The sequence below is a fragment of the Tachysurus fulvidraco genome, chromosome 12, assembly GCF_022655615.1.
Source record: "Tachysurus fulvidraco isolate hzauxx_2018 chromosome 12, HZAU_PFXX_2.0, whole genome shotgun sequence".
Lineage (NCBI taxonomy): Eukaryota > Metazoa > Chordata > Actinopteri > Siluriformes > Bagridae > Tachysurus > Tachysurus fulvidraco.
Window position 1 is genome coordinate 23,401,565 of NC_062529.1, and position 22,014 is coordinate 23,423,578.

Genomic DNA, 22,014 nt, shown 5'->3' on the forward strand with positions numbered 1-22,014 from the left:
GAGCCACTTTTACCCCACTGAAGCTGATTCTTTTTCTATTTTGAGATTTTTTTTTTTATGCTACCGCAATTTATTTTAGTTTATATTTATTTATTTGTTTGTTTGTTTGTTTGTTTGTTTGTTTGTTTGTTTATGTTTCAAAGAGCAGCCATCGTAGGTTTAATCCGTTTATAGTGAAATCCCTCTTACCTTCTCTAGTGACCACTTCTCATGTGTGTGTTCTGCGTATTTATTCACCAGATGCTCCAATCCCTCAGGTACTATTACACTGGGTGAAAACACACACACACACACACACACACACACACACACACACACACACACACACACACGCACACACACACACACAAACGCACACACACAAATGCACACACACATCATTGTCAGTATATAAGGAATACACTTTGGGTTGTGTGTCAGGGTTGCCACTGTGCATTGAAATGTTAAAGTGATGGTAGATGACGAGACGCACAGCAGCAAAACTGAAAACTCCACTGAAGGATTTTGTTCCCTGCCTGTTATTGTAATGATATTCAAATATCATATAAAACTGTGTAAAATATCTAATGTAGGTATGAGAATGGCATATTAAATTATTTTTTGGATTTTATTTAGTAATAGGTCAATGGGTTAGTTTTGATTTAGCCTGTCTAAGTTTTGTTGTTTTATGCAGATCTGGCAACCCTGACATATCGAAAAAATAATCACAGAGTAGTTTCCCAAAACTAACCCTTTCAAACTGTTCTAAAGAAAAAAACTTTTTATTCTAAAGAAAAAAACATTTAAATTTAATAACATCTTTAACATCTGATTTTGAGTAAACATTTTTGTCCAACAGATTATTTAATTTTATTTTATTTTCACATATGCCTACTGCAAACCTGTCTATTTTTATGTTATTAACAACTAAGAAAATAAAAAAAATTAAATAGAGAAATAAATATTAGAATCAATCTAATAATAATAATAATAATAATAATAATAATAATAATAATAATAATAATATTAATATTAATAATAATAATATGTAATTAATCCACTTGTTTATTTAATGTAATTAATTATTGAAAAATAAAAATGCAAATAAATACATTAAATAAATAAATAAATAAATAAATAAATAAATAAATAAATAAATAAATAAATAAGTTCATTAATTAATTTATTGTGTCCCATCATCTAGCGCAATTTTATAATTAGTATATAAATATCAGTCAAGCAATTATAACATTTCAATGCACAAATTTCAGTAATATTTCCTTCATTATTTCATACCTTTAACTGTAAAAATAAAAAGGAGCCCAATTAATCGATTAATGAATTAATTAATTAAAAAAATAAATTAAAACATTTTAATAATTTTTAATTTTTAACAAATACATACTTTTAAAAAATCTCCAATGTCATGACAAAATACAAGTTTAATTCATAATGATTCTACTGTAAATAACATCAAGGTCGAGCCCACAGGTTCCTACTTGGACGTGTCCAGAGGTTGAGGACAGAAGTGTCCCTCTGAGTCCAGCGAGGAGTGTGAGTCCAGTCCAGATGTGCAGGTCAGATGGATGTGATTAGGAGGAATAGCACCGGACAGGGCAACCAGACATCCGATGGACAGCTCTAACAGCTCAGCGTCGTACGGCTGGAAAAAAGTAAATAAAAAAACGCAAATGAACTTCATGCAAAGACATTATTCGAGTTTTATATCATATAAAATATTTTACAATATTATAATATCCTTTTATGTCTAGACTGTAGACTGTGTTAAAAGAGCACAGTCAAATACAAAAATATTGGCACCCTTTTATCCTAAAATTTCTGTTTCAATTAAACGAATAAAGTGTGCAATTACTGGTGTATCGATGATGCATAGATTTATTTTCTAAAGATGAAGATACTGACCTGCTGTTCTGTGAATCAAAAATATTGGCACCCTTTAGTACAAAAAATGCTGCAGTAAAATGGATGACGTGTGCAACAATGTGGACTGACACTTTTTTAAATGTATTTTTTATGTATTTTTTTTCTTTTGTTGTTGTTTTGCAAATCAAAACTATTGACACCCCCAAACACACACTTAATGAAAATTTGGTGAAAAGCGGTACTATGTCTTCTCTTATGTCGTAGTTCCGCCGACGCTTGGTGAAGTTTAGATGTTGTATTCTGTCAGTTCCTGAGTCCAGATGTTGGTTATAAAACGTAAAGGAATTAAGAATCAACTGAGTCTAAAATGATGACTTCAGATCTTAGATATTAGATGTAACAGTCGCACGTGTCAGATCCTTGGCCAAAATCCAACATTCTCCAATTATTCATGATAGACCATAATGAACCATTTGTCTCTTTAGTCTGTAGTGACACAATCCCCATTCTGTTATAAAACACAGTTCCCTAAAACTCACCTTTTTGTTTAATGCGCTGAAAACATGCCAAAACAGCTTCCTGCTGAGCCGAAGCTCCTCCTCGGATGCGGCGTTAAACCCACCACATCCTCCAGATGTGTAGTAGTACTTCCAGTTCTGCTCATAATGGTCGGTCAGAATCTGTAGGCAAGAGTGTCACAAAATAAGGAAAATCAAAGATGAAGGTTTTAACAAAGAATGAATATTCACAATATCGTAGATATTAACTGAAATACCTGGGGTTTGTTTATATTGTGCTGTAGGTAAGTCTACAAATCTTCTGGAAAGGTTATAATAAGGATATTTTTTTATTTGGAGAATATATGTTGTATCTGGGTTAAAGCCTAATTACAACCCTGTTATAGGACTTTAAGTTCAGACTAGGTTAGAGGACTCTTCATCTAACAGGAAGTACCATCAGAAGATCGAGAAACGGCCATATATATATATATATATATATATATATATATATATATATATATATATATATATATATATATATATATATATAGAGAGAGAGAGAGAGAGAGAGAGAGAGAGAGAGAGAGAGGGAGGGAGAGAGATGTATATATGCATAATGACATTCCTTTTGTACAGCTATCTGTCATACCACTTCATACCATAACATACTTATATAAAAAAACACACTATATAAACCCTTATTCAGTTATATGTACATATTACTACACCTTCTGTATAACCTCATACCCTTATTTATTACACTGCCACTTATGAACTTCTGGTTAGATGCTAACTGCATTTCCTTGGCTCTGTACGTGTACCTTGCACAATGACAATAAAGTTGAATCTAATCTAATCGAACTATGTTTGGAGTTCCAGGATGGATCGAGATTTTCTTCCTCCATGTATGTTTGATCAGTTTAACGTTTTATGATTTGCGTGGTATGAATTTCCATAGAACCCCAGTAGGTCTAGATATCTGTAAGTATTCAATCGTATTCAAAAGTGGAATGATATTTAGTGAACGTTTCTCTCATTATCGCAGTGTGTAAGGATGTTGTCTAAACTACTGGCTATCCCAGAAAACAGCTTCCACCTGCTCTAGTCATTCGACCAAGGTGCATCACAGAGCGACACAGGAAATCCCTCCTACCTGTGAGTCTTTATAATTCCTCTGTACAACAACATATCTCACCATGCAACAATACACCATGTACGTATGTACCTGTATATTTATTTTATATATATATATATGATATTAGTCTCTATTTTTGTATTCTTATTATGTTGACTTGGAGCTGAGATAATGAACCTGATTTCCCCTGGGGATTAATAAAATATGGGGGGCACGGTGACTTAGTGGTTAGCACGTTCGCCTCACACCTCCAGGGTTGGGGGTTTGATTCCCGTCTCCGCCTTGTGTGTGTGGAGTTTGCATGTTCTCCCCGTGCCTCGGGGGTTTCCTCCGGGTACTCCGGTTTCCTCCCCCGGTCCAAAGACATGCATGGTAGGTTGATTGGCATCTCTGGAAAATTGTCCGTAGTGTGTGAGTGTGTGTGTGAATGAGAGTGTGTGTGCCCTGTGATGGGTTGGCACTCCGTCCAGGGTGTATCCTGCCTCGATGCCCGATGATGCCTGAGATAGGCACAGGCACCCCGTGACCCGAGAAGTTCGGATAAGCGGTAGAAAATGAATGATTAATAAAATATTTTGATACTGATCCTTAAAAACTTAGTATTAATTTTAGTTTTTATTAAAAATTGAAACATGGACGTGGATGTTTCTAACTTACTCTAATAACACAATTTGTGCTGAATATAAAGCAGGGATCTTTTGCCATTATTATGAAATATTAAATCATCTCCAGGATCCAATATAAAATTAAAAAAACTACATGTTAAATGGGTAAGAAATAAAGAATATGACAAAGACCTTAAGTGGCATCTTGGTGTTCTCAGAGAGCTGTGGGACGTCGACGGTGAGATGTCGCAGTAAAGGCTGCAAGAGGGATGGCTTCAGTCTGCTGTAATGTATATTACTATATTAATACTATACAATAACACAAATGGAAGAAGTGCAAAAACGATCTACAGAAATTCTGAACTCTTACAGTTTGCTAAGTGTAGCTATGTTACAATAATATTTACACAACCATGAAATACTTGTAATAATCATTTTAAAAAATCATAACAGATCACATGATCACGTTCAAGTTCTCCATCCAAACTGCCTACACGAATTTCATGCCCCTGAGGTTGCCAGATTTCTTCAGAGAAAACACGCGAACACTTGCCCTAACCATAACCCTAATCCTAACACTAAACCCAAAATGTTCTTTTGTTAATATTGGGATAGAAAATGCTGACTGAAGAAGGTGTATTTGAGTTCATGTTGCTTTTAATTAGAATCAATGAAGAAAAAAAGCTCTACACTTTCTCATAAGGTGACATTTTTTGTATCTAAATTCAATGTCTTGCCCAGGTAATGATGTTTGTAAAAAGTGTAGAAGTACTTTGTAAGTAAAAGTCAAATGTTTTAAATAAAAGAAAACATGAGGTGAAAAATGGATACGAATCGCAGACATCTGCATTTTTATTCATAGTAGACACTGTTCTGCCACAAATCAATATTCATATACAACATTAGATAATATTTTTTATATATTTTCCCCCTTTCTTTGTGCATAGATTTCAATTTTTTTCATTCTGATTTTATTCTATTATTATGGCGAGGACAAATCATTTCATGTACTGTGTACGGTTGTGTATAGCAGTGGTCCCCAACCCCCAGGCCGTGGACCGGTACCGGGCCGCCCAAGAAACATAAAATGATTTCCATTTTATTTACTGTGGTGTATTTCTCTCAGGTTTGTGCGACTTTCCATGGACGAGAGGTTAACCGAGAGCTGAGAGACGTCACCTAAAGCCGCACCAATACCGCGCATGCGCAAAATATCATGATATCGGGCCGGGTTTAGGTGACGTCTGGAGCTGAGCGGCTGCAAGCGGCAGTGGTGTTGTAGCTTTGGTGGAGAGAGAAGGTGTGTATCGCTCTTCTCTCTGTTCACCGGTACTTTGTCATGTTTAACAGTGCTTGGTGTACGTGTATATTGTGTTTGCTCAAATTTAACCCACAAATTAGCAAAAATGAGCACAAAACAGACGTCGTTAGAAAGTTAGAAACTCTGCCAGTGTTCTGGATTAAAGTCATGGCGGAATACCCTGAGATTGTCACCACAGCACTTAAATCCCTATCGCCATTTCCGACATGCTATCTGTGTGAAGCGGGGTTTTCTGCAGTGACGGCAACCGAAACAAAACAACGGAATAAACTGGACATAAGCAACACACTCCGGGTGTCATTGTCTCCTATTACCCCAGATGGAACTGTCTCGTTGTAAAGAAACAAGCTCAGGGTTCTAGTGAGTTGAAAATGCATGTTTAAATACAATTAAGTTGAAATTATTAATTTTAATTTAATTGTATAGCCGCCACCCCCCCATCCCCCACCCCCAGCGGGCTGCGGTAAAATTATCAAACTTTGACCGGTCCGCGGTAAAAAAAAGGTTGGGGACCGCTGGTGTATAGGACGTGACATTTGAATCTGGGATATTTAAGCACATTATCAAAGGAAATCTAAAGAGCAAAAGTGGGATTGTAAATAGTAAAAGGATTTAAAAACGGTCTGTGACAGAGGAACTCACCCACACACAGACAGCAGGCAGGCCTGGATGGCATCTTGCTGGGCTTTGGTGAGGCTGCCGGCTTTAGAAAGACGATACAGCGCTTGTAGGAAGTCATCCACTGTTCCTGTGTTAATGAGAGGAAGGTCGCGTAACAGCGACGAGCACTTACACAACAACGGCAGCACCGACCCACACAGATAACGATTCAGAGCCAGTGCCATGTCCGTGCCGCCCAGTCCACTCTATATAAATAAGAACAAAAGAGATTAATCATAAATATTGTATAAGGCCATCCTTAAAAATAATTTGGTTTGCAGTAACAGTAAAAAAAAAAAAAAAAGGGTCGGTAGCTTGGTCTATATTTTTAGAAGACTGGGTCTTCATCCCGTGCCTTCGGGCGCATCATCGCAAACCTTATTTTGATGCTGGACAGTTTTTCCAGAACTTCGTGCGAAGCTAATGCGGTGTCGAGCTAATGCGGTGTCGATTTTTTTAGATGTATTATGGCACCCGAACCCGTTAATATTATTTTATTGCTTTTGTATTAGTTGTTTGAAAAGTAAAAAAAAAACAGGACGGTCTTAACGCAAATTTACAACCGGCAAGTCGGTCGGACTTAAAGCAAAAAAAATATACAAAATTGAGTCGGTCCTAAATTGACAGTCGGTCGGGTTACGGCAAACAAGAATATTTTTAAGGATGGTCGAACACTTATTTTTTTACAACCTCTATTTATAATATGATTGATTGGGGAAGTCGTGGCCTAATGGTTAGAGAGTTTGACTCCTCAACTTAAGGTTGTGGGTTCGAGTCTTGGGCCGGCCACGACTGAGGTGCCATTGAGCAAGGCACCGAAAACCCCAACTGCTCCCCGGGCACCGCAGCATAAATGGCTGCCCACTACTCCGGGTGTGTGTTCACGGTGTGTGTGTGTGTTCACTGCTGTGTGTATGCACTTTGGATGGGTTAAATGCAGAGAACAAATTCTGAGTATGAGTCACCGTACTTAGCCGTATGTCACGTCACTTTTCACTTTCACGATTATCTGGAGACTTCACTCACAATATCCAAGCTAACAGCAGCATGCAGATCTGGCAGGAAGCCTTTCTCAACAAGGTGGAGCAGAAAGGTTTGGTTCTGGACACCATAGACTCTGTCCAGAAACAGCACCATGGACGCTTTGTGATCTGGACAGAAGCACCTGGACATATCCGGCTCCATGACACAACCATCTGAAACGAACCAAACAGCGTATCCGTTCACGAAGATTTAAATGAATTGAATTTGTTTCTGGTTTATATCACCATGGTAACACAAAGCATATGTCATTATTTAATTAATTTAATTTAATCTTTTAATTAACTAAGTAAACTTAAGAGAATTCAAAGCCAAATTGAAAAGCTGGAAGCCTTCAGCTCTGATTTATCGATTCACTGATTCACTGGACATATAGTACTATGGAGTAAATCTCAGCTTTGACCAACATCTGAATCAAATACAAATATTTCTTAACCAAAAAAAATTGTTTTTTTTAAATAACCAAAAAAAAAAAAAAAAGGTTGCTGTCTCGAACGCTGACTTGCAGGAGGAAAGGATGAATGAATGATTCATTGACTCAACGGAAACTAATCAGGTTATTTACATTTACGGCATTTAGCAGACACCCTTATCCAGAGTGGCTTACAACTGAGCAACTGAGGGTTAAGGGCCTTGCTCAGGGGCCCAGCAGTGGCAGCTTGGTGGACCTGGGGCTCGAACCCATGACCTTCCGATCAGTAGCCCAACACCTTAACCACTGAGCTACCACATTATGTACTGTCATGTAAATATACAATTTATGGAAATCTACATAAAATCACATAGTGTTTAGATTTCCACGTGTCGGTTTTCCTCGTCGGCAGCGATTTCCTTTAAAAAAGGAAAGTCACAAAATGGAGAATGAATCATTTAGTAATTAATTCGAAACGAATCGGTTGCAAATGAAAAAAAAAACTGGGTGCTTTATTGGAAACCTGAGTGTCCTAGGAATCCCTACGGTCTCCAAGGATTAACGTGGATTAACGTTCTGCACTTATTATTATAGATTAACTCTAAAAGAAAGTAAGTGCTATTTAGTTAAATAGCTAATTAGCTTTGCTAATAGTACCCAAAATGATGCGATAAAGTCGTTTGCTATCGGAACAATGTTAGCATGTCGAATTTGTGCTTTAATGGCGACTCCTGGCTTAGAACATTTTCATTTTGATTTGATTTGTTAACACAATATACTGTATATTGGGTATGTTAGCAAGCTAAGCATGTGAAATTCTTAGTTAGCAAGACACGCTAGTTAAGATGAAACTCCTTTAAAGGCAACAGCTCAGTACGAACGTGACCTAGCTATCTAACGTCAGCTTGCTAGTTTCCTATATATATATATATATATCTTTGTTAATGCAATATACAGTATACTGTGTATGTAATAGCTAGCAAGCTATGTATGTGATATCATTAGTTAGCCAACTGATACGATGGTTAGCCACATAGCAAAGAATCCTAATATGAGAAAAGAAATCGATGTTGCACCTTTGTCCGGAAAAGGGAGCGGGAAAGGGATGCTGATGACTCCTTCCAGGTCTTTCAGAGGGATCAGAGATCTCAAGATGGCTCTTATACGCACAGCCTCACATTTACCGGTTTCTATCAACTACACACAAACATACATACATATTTTTCCTTAATTGCAGGATTTTTTTTAACACGGATTATATTCATTCTATAACGATTGTCCATCTCACGTGCATCTCTGGAGCACAGCGGCCCAGTAGGTCTATAAGAGCTGAGTAAAAAGTCATGATAGCGTGTCCCATGTGGATGACATCATCGGCTTCATCATCAAGGATGTCACTGCATGTATGAAGATCAAATAAAAAGGGCATAAAAAGAGAATCTGGCAACATAAAAATAATTGAATCAGAAAGAAGAAAAGCAAACAGTAACTGACAGGGTGCTACTGGACTGGTAGGCTTTAGAAAAACACTCTCCACTCTCCTCTTCTGAGAGCCTGATGGCTTCCTCTATGGTTGCTAAGAGACCGTTTCCACCCTCTACTCTGAGAGCGGGGCCGAAGCATTCGGGGCGGCGAATCAGGAGCCGGACAACGACGTACGCGTTCTCTTCCACGCTCTCACCTGCGTAAGGATAGCATGTCTATTAATAATCCATTAAAGATAAGGGGTTTTTTAATGATGGATTAAAAACTTCTCTCACCGTTACAGAAGACGGCAAAGCGCAGCAAGTCCAGGTATCTCTCGCCTTCGACGGGATTCCAGCCGATATCTGCGTATCCTTTAGAGAGCAGCAACATACAACTCTGCAAACCACAGCCTGCCAGATACTGCACAACCTACAGGAACACAATAGGAGGATGAATATTAGCCGTGGGAGTCATTTAACAAGAGATTCAAGTGCCAAGAAGCACTGGTGTGGGGCTTTAGGTCTGAAGGTCATTTTATAAAATAAAGAATGCAAGGGGAGACTACAGAGGTTCTGACCTTCTCCAGATCTCTCTCTGTAAGCGCTAACGCCAGCTCGTAGTTGTCCATCACGGAAGCCGCGGCCACGTCCAGAGGAGTCGAGCCTCGCATGGAGGGGGATGCTGAGAAAACATCACATCTCCTCAAACTTCTCACATTACAAATAGTACACAACATTTCATAGTGCAACAACCTGGAACTTGTGACACAAATAGCTCATAATATTAAAAAAAAAAAAAAAAAAAAGAGTTGCAAAATCTGATTGCACATCTGATAAAAACGAGTTGCCAAAAGCAAATCTGAACATGATGCTACCACCTCCATGCTTCACCAGACCTGCCAACCTTGGAAAAAAAATTTTGAGTAGCAACTTACTGCAGCGACGTGGCGCGAGGTCAGGCACATTTGCTGGTCAGTGTTGATTAAGTTCACAGGCTCACTCATCACAACTTTTTACTATATTTTTCCTATATAAATACTGGCAAATAAAGTAAAACTTGATCTGTGCGTAAAACTTAAACTTGAGGCACAACACCGGACACTTGGGCACATGCCCCAGTAAAGGAGTCTAACGACACCTGTGGTTCAGCAGGCTTATTAAGATGGATGAAATTCACAATTCTGGCCATTTACCTTTGAAAAGTTAAGTCCTCACTTGTAAAAAACAGTCACTGTAAGAGGAATTGAAGACGGACAGAGACAGATGAAAACCACAATCGTTTTGACGGCTCTCCGCTTGTAGCGTTGAAGAGTTTTAAACTGGCGCTATGATTGGTCGAATTATTATTTTCCCAGGTTGTTTCCCAATGCGGTTACACCCATAGTTGTACTCAAAGGCATCAACGTTTTTTTACAATGCGTATTTTGAAGTGACAAATCATAGCAGCGTACTTTAATGTCTAAATGCGTACCTGCTACACAAAATGCGTAAAGGTTGGCAGGTCTGCTTCATTGTGAGCATAGTGTTCTGAAGCTGAAGTAGCAGGATGTTGTTCAAAATCTCCAAAAAAAACAAAAGCAGTCCTGACAATAACTTATATAACTATACGACAATAATTTTCTCTTTATTTAACAATGTTTAATCTACCAAATCATTTAGCTGGCTGGTAAAACTAATGACCTTACATTTATGACATTTGGCAGATATCCTTATCCAGAGCAACTTACACTTTTCAGATATACAGCTGCACAATTAAGGGTTAAGGGCCTTGCTCAGGGGCCCAGGAGTGGCACTTGGCTGACTTATGACCTTCCAATCAGTAGTCTAACACGTTAACCACTGAGCTACCGCTTCCACCATGCCATCCCCTCATGACCTTAGTGCCAAATGCATGCCAGTTTATCCACGTAAGCAATTGCCAATGAGTTTATACCTCAAACTGGTCAGGGAATTAAAGGTGGGGTCTCCGATGTGTGAGAAATGCTTCAGAAAACTGCATCAGGTCGACAAACTATAAAAAATCAAAATAAACGTGTAGCCGATGAGCAGAAAGGGGCGTGTCTTGTCGATACGGGCAGAGAGAGTGTTCAGTGCGCATTTGTGACATTAGCAGAAAGCGGGTTTAACATTGACATGGAGGATAAAAACAAAGAAAGAAAGAGAAAAAAGACTTACGATAAGGACAAGAAGTAGGACGTGTTAATATAGGATCAGCTTTCCAGCGCTGGAAAGAACTGAAGGAGCAGGAAGTTGGCCACATATTCACAGGTTGGAGTTTCCCGAGTCAATAACTCCTGAGCTAAACGCTGTTACTACACAAATAACACCTCTTTTCTATCGTAGTAATGTAGAGAGGCAGCTACAACCGCGTTTTGTGTAGTAACAGTGTTTAGCTCAGGAGATATTGACTCGAGAAACTCCAACCTGTGAATATGTGGCCGACTTTACTTAATAGTGGCGTGTCATACGGCTAAGTACGGTGACTCATACTCAGAATCTGTTCTCTGCATTTAACTCATCCAACATGCACACACAGCGGTGAAAACACACACAGCGGTGAACACACACACGGAGCAGATGGGGGGATTTGGTGCCTTGCTCAAGGGCACCTCAGTCATGCCGGCCCGAGACTCGAACCAACAACCTTAGGGTTAGGAGTCAAACTCTCTAACCATTAGGCCACGACTTAGGCGCTTTTTTCCTTCTCGATAGGTGAGTAACGTTGGTTTTGCTTTGTTACACAGAACTAATATATGCCTTTGTCCTTTACATGATTATGCTTGTGTGTCATTTTTGCTTGTTTGTTTATCTACAATCGTATTGTTCTTCCCTTCAGCTATGATAAAGACACATTTGTTTCCAGTAGTCGCCTGGGTTACGTATATATGTGTGGGCGGAGCTATCAATACAGGGGTGGGACCCATTTGGCTTAGGGGTGTGTTTGTTTTGGTGATTTTATATGTCAACATTGGCTTTCAGACTTCAGAGACCCCACCTTTAAAGTGTACAAGGTTTTATTCACATTTATTCCAAATTTCTGAAGATGATGTGATGAACTTGAAGAATTTATTACTGTTAATTTTCAGTCAGTTCAGAAGTTTATCTGGAATAGTATCAACGATAATGTAAGCCAGCAACTACGTAGATAAACACTTTAAAACCCATGTATTTATGGAGAATCATCATCAGTAGCATAGTGATAATTGAGCATACCAAGTCCAACGCTGCTGTGGTCCAACAAGTAGCTCAGGTGGTCAAACATGGCTTTCTGATTGTGTTGGCTGATTCGACAAAAATAACACAGGAAGCGGCAGCAGTGGGCCACCATCTTTGGAAACCTGATTTCCTTATGGGGGAGAGAAGTTTTTTTTTATATGAAATTACATCATGCAACCAATGTGAGCATTAATATGGTTCCTGAATCTAGTCTATGTGTTTACAATAATTGTCCCATTTACTGAAATAAACATGGCTGGAAACGGAAATGGAAATGCAAATGGAAACGCACAGCTACCTTGGACTCCCGTGTGCCCAGGACATTAACCATCACCTCCATGACAGTCTCGTGTATACCCAGGGCCCTCATCAGGTTCGGGTGCTGGTAGAACACTTTATTTTTCATGACATCACTACAGAGGAAAGAGTATGACACATGATCTGCGCTGGTTACAAATTCAAAACTGCAAATTCCAAGGCACTTCCTGTCTCTGTCCAAGTTGTGTCATTTGGTTTGCTTCCTGAGTGTGCTCACTTGTTCTGTGTTAGTCCTTGATTAGTTTGTTGTTGACGTATTCCTGCATCTGTGCATGATTTTGTTTTTTGTTTTTTTTTGCAAAATCATAGCATGAATTTGTTTATTAAGTTCATAAATCTTAATTTCTATTTTTCGGGTTTTCCTTAAAGGCACGGTGGCTTAGTGGCTAGCACGTTCGCCTCACACCTCCAGGGTTGGGGGTTCGATTCCCGCCTCCGCCTTGTGTGTGTGGAGTTTGCACGTTCTCCCCGTGCCTCGGGGGTTTCCTCCGGGTACTCCTTTTTCCTCCCCCGGTCCAAAGACATGCATGGTAGGTTGATTGGCATCTCTGGAAAATTGTCTGTAGTGTGTGAGTGTGTGAGTGAATGAGAGTGTGTGTGTGTGCCCTGTGATGGGTTTGCACTCCGTCCAGGGTGTATCCTGCCTCGATGCCCGATGACGCCTGAGATAGGCACAGGCTCCCCGTGACCCGAGAAGTTCGGATAAGCGGTAGAAAATGAATGAATGAATGAATGGTTTTCCTTATATCTGATAATGCATACACCTCATTTATCTTCATATGCCTGTGTCTTGATCCTGACCTTTGATTGCAACTTTTGCAACTTTTATATGTTACGAATGTGTTTCTGGTCTATGCTCACCATGTTACATGATACGGGGTCATGAACCCAAACGCATATACAGTAGCTTATACCTGTAGATGTATGCTACTCAACGTTAATTACATATGCCTTTATCTTCATTTTATACAAATAAGTAAATAAAGGCTAAAGCTGTTACGTAATCTCTAAGCTGTCTAACAGAGAACACATGGAAGCTCAGTCTTGGTCTCATTAACATTGACATAGTCAATGACATCACAAATCTCTTACCCAAGTCCTTGGATCATGAGTTCCTCTTCTTCTTTGCCCATTCTGGCTGTAAGTAGTGATCGGATCCGTCCCAGAGCCTCCTGCAGGTTAAGTGTGTCCTCTATTGAGTTTTCAGTGATGCAATAGGCTTTTTGCAATGCAGCAGCCATTTTACCAGCCAGGCCAGCATACTGGCAGCGCAGGAGTCCAAACGCAGCCCGTACCAGAACAGGGTCCTCCAGCGGCCCCTCGTGAGCCCAACGCATCACAGTGTCTGAGATTAGCCACTGAAGAGAAACTGGAAAAAAACATTTTAATTATGGGATCTTTTAACTTCCTGTTAAAAATTCCTTGCCAGTCTTGTGTTTTGAACTTCCTACCAGGTTTAGCCACGACATCCTCTTCAACCACACCAGACATCCTCCTCTTCAGACGAGACATTTTGTCCACCAGGTTCCTTAATCGATTCCTGATAGGCTGATTCTCATCACCTTCAGTAACCAGGTTTTCACCAGTTTCAACACCTGTTAAGTAAAAAAGAGATTATGTTTAGGTCAAAATAATCCACTTTCATTTTTACCTCACAAACTAGTAAACAAAACAAGAAGAATAAATGCTTGCATGTCGGTTTCTTCTCTTCATGTCGGTTTCTTCTCTACAACATTAGAAGGATTCGGCCATTTTTGTCCACACAGACTGCTCAGGTACTTGTTCAGTCTCTTGTCATTTCTAGACTGGATTACTGCAACGCACTGCTGGCAGGTCTACCTATGAACGCAATCCGTCCTCTGCAAATGATCCAAAATGCAGCTGCACAGCTTGTTTTCAAACCTGCCAAAGTTCTCGCATACCACCCCGCTGCTGCGATCCCTCCACTGGCTTACGGTAGCTGCACACATCAGATTCAAAACACTGATGCTGGCCTACAAAGCCAAAAATGGACCAGCTCCCTCTTACCTCAAAGCCCTCATCATTCCTTGCACTGCACCTCGCAACCTCCGATCTATCAGCACTGCTCGACTGGTTCCACCATCTCTCAGAGTAAGAGGCAAGTATACTACAAGACTCTTCTCTGTTCTGGTACCAAGGTGGTGGAATGAACTTCCCATAGAGGTCCGGACAGCTGAGTCACTGGCTATTTTCAAGCGGCGGTTGAAGACCTACTTATTCAGGAAACACTTCATCTAGCACTTCTTTCCTTATCTTTTGCATTTAAAAAAAAAAAAAAAAAAAAAACCTTTGACACTTTGTCATTGTAACTTTGAACAAATGTTTTAAACTCATGGTATCTTAAGTATGTAACCTAGTGAACCAGCATTAATGTATTCAATGTTAGAGATTTAAGCACTTATGTACGTTGCTCTGGATAAGGGCGTCTGCCAAATGCTGTAAATGTAAATGTAAATTGTCAGGACTTAGCCCGGACTTTTGGCCATGTGCTTCTGTTAATGTCATGTGTCTGCCCCGCCTTTGTTTACTCCTCCCCCGTCTCTACACACCTATTGCTAATCGTCGTGTCTATTTAACCGTGCCGCGTTGCCGATGGCAGCGTGGAATCATCGTCAGTGTAACGTCAATATAACGTCTATGTAACGTCAGGGTGTTCGTCAGTGTATCTTCGTCCTTTGTCCCGTTTAGTTTTCGTCTTTGTTCCTGTTCTAGGTTTATTATTTATTAAACCCTACTCATTTGAAGCAATCCTGTATCTGGGTCTGTCTTCCTACTCTCGATGGTGAAATAAAATAAATATTATAACATTATTGACTGTATTTTTTTATATATGTGTTGAGTAAGTTACCACAATGGCTCCTGAGGTCCAGATGGAAATCCCAGAAGAGATCTCTTATCTTCTCAGAGCAGGGGCAGTCCCTGTCCTCCTTGTCCCGAAAGTTTAGCAACATGTTCATCTAAAGAAGAAGGATAATATTAAGAGTTCAGTTTATTGGGATCCTTTTTATTAAATGAATTTGGATGAACCTATTCCTTCCTCTAAGGAATCTTTAGGGCCTTTTTACACCCGGTCACTTCGTGTGTTGTCTCTGATCCGATAGCTATCTGATTTCTTAAAACTGTCCCGTTTACATCAGACCACATAAACGCGTCTCGGTGAATCGGACATCGATCCGATCTTTCTACTCCCGCCCAAAATGCTAATATATTTTACCTCATTTCCGGGGTAATTGAAATGGAACACACTTTGGTGTATGCAGTTGCTACAAAAAAACAGCATTTACTGTTTGCTGCATTTTTGCTGGCAGCAGCAGTGCATTTTAAGACCAAACGAGACGCCTGGGTGAAAGATCGGAGCCAGCGCTGGTGGGAAAACATGTTTGTTTCTGGTGCGATGCACGACTCGCGAGTCACCTGCGAGTGACGTACTTCCATTTGCGAGGAGTATAGCGCTGACGTATGTGTCTTGAACAACCATATTCATTTACACCTGTCCAGTTTCATCTGAAATGCGTCCCAGACCACCTCCTGAAGGGGTTTGAGCGATCTGATTTATATCCGTCTCAAATCCGTTTTGGAGGGCATTTAGATCTGGTCTTTTTACCGTCGGATAGCAATCTGATCACAGAAGTGATCAATGAAGTGACCAGGTGTAAAAAACCCCTTAGAGATACTCTTATTAGGAATACAAGGATAGAATATGATCTGATTCGTCTCTGGTATAAAGTCTGCACTGCTACTATCCATACTGTAATCTCTGACTCTGGACTTTTGCCTGGTTACCTGTTCTTGAGGTGGAGAGCGGAACTCCTTGGTCTTGCGGGCAGTGAGAGCAGCAGACATGTTGAGTGCTTCCATTACATCCATGTAACGAGAACGCTGGTTACTCTGAAGATGGCCCACAAGTTCAGCAGAGAAGTTCACTATGGCCTCGACCCTGTGACGCAACTGACAGTCACACAGATACTGCAGCAGGTGACATAACTACGAAAGAGTGGAGACAGGAAAGCACATACAATACAAGTCAAACAACTCCGGAAAAACTTGCATCAAAAGAACACTGAACTTTCAGCAATCTACCGATTGTATCGGCGATTATACTTCAGCTACACTGAGCACTTATGTACATACCTGGAGTTTAACTGCATCCGGTAGCTTCATTTGCAATAATGTTTTTTGTTCAACGAGAGCTCTTCCTTCTTTCCTCTCTTGCTCTATATCATGATCGTTATCTTCGTCTCCATCCATCAATTTCCCTGCATCATTTTCCCTTATGTAAGGAGAGGGAATGATGAGAGAAAGCACTCGCCGCAGATCTGAGTGATGATATACACCCATGAGGAGGAGTGTGTGAAGGAGTTGGAGTAGAGGAACAAGCAGTAGCTCTATGTTGCCGCCCACAGGGTCCCGGATATTCTTCCCTACTGAGTGGACCGCTTCCTTCAACATGGTTGTTATTATAACTTTAAGCACATCCAGTGGGAATTCAGGACTATATTGACAGGATCCATCTTCAGACTTCAGACCATCGGATGTATTATCAAAACCATTTCTGCGAGCTCTAACAAAACAAGGTGAGCTGAAATGCATTCTTGGTCGCAGAGAGGTACTGATGCTACTGCCTGGGAAGCTGGGATGCTTTCTGTTGTTTTCAAAAAGTTTAATAGTCCGCATGGCATCAGTCATGGGCACAATATACTCGTGGGTGGTGGTCTGTCTAGCACCGCTATGGGCACTTAGGTAGGCAGTCATTAATAAGTCATAGAAACCTGCTCGCAGATTCCCAGGCAGTCTAGAACAGCGCAATGCAAACAGAATCTGCGACTGATCGATGTAGCTGCACAAGGCATGGCTTACAGGTATGTTTCCATGGGCACAGAGGGCAGAATAGAGACGGAGAGTGTGGTCATGGAACTTGAGAAGATCGGCCAGTTCAGAGAGTTCAAGAATGTCTATGCACCTGGTACAGGAACAAAACAGAAAAGTTCCATTTAAAAGAAGAATATATAATCATTTTTATTTTAACACCAGAGATACATACAAATGTTGTGCCCTTTTTGGGATATGGTCACCCAATCTAACAATCGCAGGCACTTATTTCCAGGGATTTCAGAACAGCGTTACAGATATTGCGTCATTGGGTAGGCGTGGCTTATTTGATAATCTAACCTTAATCCTAACCCTAACCATAACCCTAACCATAGTTTCTGGTTGTTTATTTGTTTTCTAAAATAAATCTACCTGTATGACTGTTTTGTCCTTTGTAGTATGCTGTTTTTTTTTTAAAAGAGGGCATTTTTCCAAGATCTCCGGAAACACGCCCACTTTACGTCGTGCTAACGAAACCCCTGGAATATAGCAAATGCTATCTAACAACAGCCTTTCCATTTATACCTTTTGGTGATCTAGTCAAATGTAGAGAAATTGATCTACAAATCAGATGACACAAAAATTTATTTTTTTTTCTACATAGCCTTTTGACCTCTGACCTGTCCTCCTCGGGAATGTGCAGGGCCATGACCTGTAGGCTCTCGGTGCACTCCGCTCTCCAGCCATGCCTTTCCTCAAGCCGTGTCAGCTCTACCTGCGGAGCATTTTCGGGAAGCCGTGTCCACCTCATGGGTATCAGGAATTGGACATTAAGCCTGGGATGACAGTGCGGCTCCATGTTTTTCCTTTCACTCCGAAACAAACCAGCTGACAATGGCAATGCACCCTTCAAGGATAGTATTGAAACAAAGTTTGGATTTTTCTTTTCTGAAAACTTTTTATTACCAAAGGACTGAGTATACAGATGTACTGTATAGACAGTGTTTATATAGCTTATCAGACTAAAGGATTGAACAGCATTTACCTTAATTCGTCCAAGTTCAACCTGAAAGACATCAGAACTGGTGGCTTTGGCAAAAACTGCTGGGTACAATTTAGTGCCTGGCTTCACCTAGAGAAATAAAGAAAATACCCTATTTAGTATTTATATATATAAAATAAAAAAAATGAGAATACAGGGGAGCACGGCGGCTTAGTGGTTAGTACGTTCGCCTCACATCTCCAGGGTTGGGGGTTCGATTCCCGCCTCCACCTTGTGTGTGTGGCGTTTGCATGTTCTCTCCGTGCCTCGGGGGTTTCCTCCGGGTACTCCGGTTGACTTCTCCTGATCCAAAGACATGCATGGTAGGTTGATTGGCATCTCTGGAAAATTGTCTGTAGTGTGTGAGTGTGTGGGTAAATGAGAGTGTGTGTGTGTGCCCTGCGATGGGTTGGCACTCCGTCCAGGGTGTATCCTGCCTTGATGCCCTATGCCGTCTGAGATAGGCACAGGCTCCCCGTGACCCAAGAAGTTCAGATAAGCGGTAAAAAAATGAATGAATGGATGAATGAGAATACATTCTCGGGTTAGGTATTTACCTGATAAAAGATTCCCATCTCCTTTCCATTAGCAGTAAAGGTAAGAAATCCAGTCGCAGTGTCAACCAGACAGCCAATCTCCAGGCTTATTTTACTGTGGCTGTGGGAGAGACTACTGCCCTCTGCAGCACATACCATGTAACAGCAACTGCATTTGTCACTGTTGGGAATGCAGACTCATATCAAACAAACCTGGCAGCAGTGCACAACTTAACATGTCTAAACATGTTACACCTGTTACGTTCTCTTTGGCAAGATATAATATTACAGACCTCTCAAGAACTTTGCCCCATTGGTCCCCAAGTGTGACAGTCACACTACACACTCTCTCCAGGTCAAACGTTCGGTCATGACAGTTGAAGTTTGAAGTTACCCATCCAACCCAGACACACGATGGATCCTGCCCATCTAGGATCTTCACAGAAAAGTAGTACTGCAGAAGAACAACTGAGATTGACTAACAGAAAGACAAAATAAGAAAGACATGTGTAAATGTTCTTTGTCTCAAACCTTAGTGCAGTTGGCAAGTCGGTTATCGCTGTCCCTCTCGATTGCCAGGACATCTTCCAGTAGCCGGGCTGAAGAGCCACTAGACACCAATTCTGGTTTCTTCTTCAAAAGAAACCTAGAAAGCAAAAAAACTCTGAGCTAAAAACACAACACTAAAGCAAATCTCAAAGGAACAGTTTCAATTTAGTGCAGTAACCTTTGCTGATACTTTTGTTTCATAAAATGTCATATCTTTGATACCCGTCCAAAAGAAGTCTTTTTCTAGTCTCATATTAATTCGTTTAAGTACGTTCTTGACCTTTTCTTTACAGAGTAAAATAAAGTCATTGGATTTATTCAAATGTGTACTACTAAAGATTTGGCCCTACACAAGCACTTTTTTGGGTACGACTACCATGAATTACAATGAACTGACCTTTGTTTAAGTCTGGAAGGCTTTTCTTGAGCATGATCCTTTTGGTTGTTTAGTTCGTCTCTACTTCCTGTGTGTCTGTGAGCTGACTTCATCAGCATTTCAAAGTCAGAGTCATCCCCTTCTTCTGGTTGCTTAATGTGACATGTTCCACCGCTAGCTGGAGGTACTGCACCATCTATGGGTTTGCTGAACACTTTTGCACACTCTATGGGCAAGCTCAGGCGATAGAACTCAACATGAGTGCTAAGACTGTCGGGTATTCCCACTGAACGCTGGGTGACCTTCAGAGATGGTAGGTGGTCAATTGTCCCATCAATATAACTAACCTGGGAGTACAATAAGAAACAAACAAAGGTTAAATCAACCCCCTTCTGAATACCCCAGACAGCTACGTACACTTGGGACTCCAGGGAGACTCCTTGCTACCATGCTAAAAAAAAAATTCATTCTGTGCTAATCAACGTATGATCCCGAACTGCTTGCTATTTGGAGGACTTTCAAGACTACTAATAACTTGCTAATTACTGATATTGCTAAAAACAAATCCATTACAACCTCTCTAAGGTTTAGCCTTCAAGGTCACTTTACTTACCTTTAAGTGAGGATGGTCCTCTGGTATCTGTACAAATAAAGGCTCTCTCCAACTCATCCAGAGTGGAGGATCTTTGCTCATGTTCAAGGCAAAAGGCTGGTAGCCCTCCTGAAGCCCACAAACACTGAAATATTTTAGCGAGTCAACCTTTTGGCCCAGATTTAATCGTCCAACCTGATTTACACCCAAACCACACACAGGAACAAAGCCTGGGGTACAGAAGGTCATACAGTACAAATTAGAAATTGGAAACAGATTTCAACTGATCTAACTTCAACTTCTGCTTACGACAGCTCTATTACTGAGTAATAAACAAGTTATTACTATGTAATGATCTAATAATTAACTGCAAATCGGTAATAAGCTGTAATAAGAAGTGTATTACACTGTAACAAATATTTAATAACATTATTATTTACTTGGAATAGACATAATAATAATAATAATAATATTAATAATAATAATAATAATAATAATAATAATAATAATAATACATTTTGTTTAAAAGCGTCTGTCTGAACAAGATACAAGATAAGTCTGTACATAAGTCTGTATAATAATTGTAAAAAACTAACTAACTAACTAACTAACTGATAGATAGATAGATAGATAGATAGATAGATAGATAGATAGATAGATAGATAGATAGATAGATAGATAGATAGATAGATAGATAGATAGATAGATAGATAGATAGATAGATAGATAGATAGATACAGTAGCTCACCACCAGTTGTACTGAAACCTTTGGAAGCAATTTCAGAGCCATAAGTGTTCAGCTGTAGCTCTCCATTTAAAGTGACCATCATGGTTCTCCGGGTCAAATCCAACAAACATCCAATCACATCCCCCTTCTGCCAAACATGACCAAATGGGACAGTGCTTCCATGCCACCACTGACCCTATCCAAATTTTGCCAAATTGGATTGGAAAGCAATTGTGCTAATGAGAAATCATTTCATTGCAAATTCATAAATAACAGATGTCCTATAAGTCCTAGTTATAATACCTTTGAGCCATCGAACACGAAGCTCTGCTCGTCTGTCCACAACTCCATGTCCGGTTGACATCCCACTCGAGCCCAGCCCACTCTCATCTCACCAGCAGTGACTGCCTCAAACTCGAAATACCATTTCCCATCATGCACTGCAAAAGTGTGCTCAACACGGAATACGCGAGGCTTTTCCTCACTCGCAGCCTCCGTGTCAGGGCCCAGGTCTAGAAACACGGATATCAAGAGAATTCAGTAGCACTTTTTTATTGTGTTCAGACTTCCTGTTTGTATCTGTCGAAATTATTATACAGGTATAAGGGTTAAGATGCTTTATGAAGAATTTTTATTTTTAGTGGGATCTTCTGTCAGCGACGCGGGAATAAAAACAGACCCAAATGCAGGATAGCGTAAAATAAACAGGATTTAATAACTTAAAGAAAACATGAAACAGGGACACAGGACAAAGACTAAACCAGACATAACGACGTAAGACAACGACAACGTCAGACCACAACATCAGAGGATTCCACACTGATT

The 22,014-nt window shown here is 40.2% G+C and overlaps 1 protein-coding gene across 3 annotated transcripts in view; it reads right to left on the reverse strand.

The window, feature by feature from the left end:
- Positions 1-22,014, reverse strand: part of ryr2b (ryanodine receptor 2b (cardiac)) — an 85,859-nt gene that overhangs the window by 57,514 nt on the left and 6,331 nt on the right. For all 3 annotated transcript variants that reach the window (XM_047821953.1, XM_047821952.1, XM_047821951.1), the window contains exons 9-35: positions 21,493-21,701; positions 21,211-21,385; positions 20,484-20,692; positions 19,892-20,217; positions 19,477-19,591; positions 19,239-19,399; positions 18,967-19,126; positions 18,413-18,499; positions 18,048-18,274; positions 16,690-17,518; positions 16,342-16,542; positions 15,407-15,515; positions 13,989-14,132; positions 13,630-13,906; positions 12,518-12,632; positions 12,217-12,349; positions 9,582-9,685; positions 9,298-9,433; positions 9,032-9,218; positions 8,826-8,934; positions 8,614-8,734; positions 7,111-7,280; positions 6,067-6,290; positions 4,296-4,386; positions 2,403-2,543; positions 1,479-1,642; positions 190-268 (exon numbers count right to left, since the gene is read on the reverse strand). In XM_047821953.1, the coding sequence (XP_047677909.1) occupies positions 190-268; positions 1,479-1,642; positions 2,403-2,543; positions 4,296-4,386; positions 6,067-6,290; positions 7,111-7,280; positions 8,614-8,734; positions 8,826-8,934; positions 9,032-9,218; positions 9,298-9,433; positions 9,582-9,685; positions 12,217-12,349; positions 12,518-12,632; positions 13,630-13,906; positions 13,989-14,132; positions 15,407-15,515; positions 16,342-16,542; positions 16,690-17,518; positions 18,048-18,274; positions 18,413-18,499; positions 18,967-19,126; positions 19,239-19,399; positions 19,477-19,591; positions 19,892-20,217; positions 20,484-20,692; positions 21,211-21,385; positions 21,493-21,701 (5,003 nt within the window). The remainder of the gene's footprint in view (positions 1-189; positions 269-1,478; positions 1,643-2,402; positions 2,544-4,295; positions 4,387-6,066; positions 6,291-7,110; positions 7,281-8,613; positions 8,735-8,825; positions 8,935-9,031; positions 9,219-9,297; positions 9,434-9,581; positions 9,686-12,216; positions 12,350-12,517; positions 12,633-13,629; positions 13,907-13,988; positions 14,133-15,406; positions 15,516-16,341; positions 16,543-16,689; positions 17,519-18,047; positions 18,275-18,412; positions 18,500-18,966; positions 19,127-19,238; positions 19,400-19,476; positions 19,592-19,891; positions 20,218-20,483; positions 20,693-21,210; positions 21,386-21,492; positions 21,702-22,014) is intronic.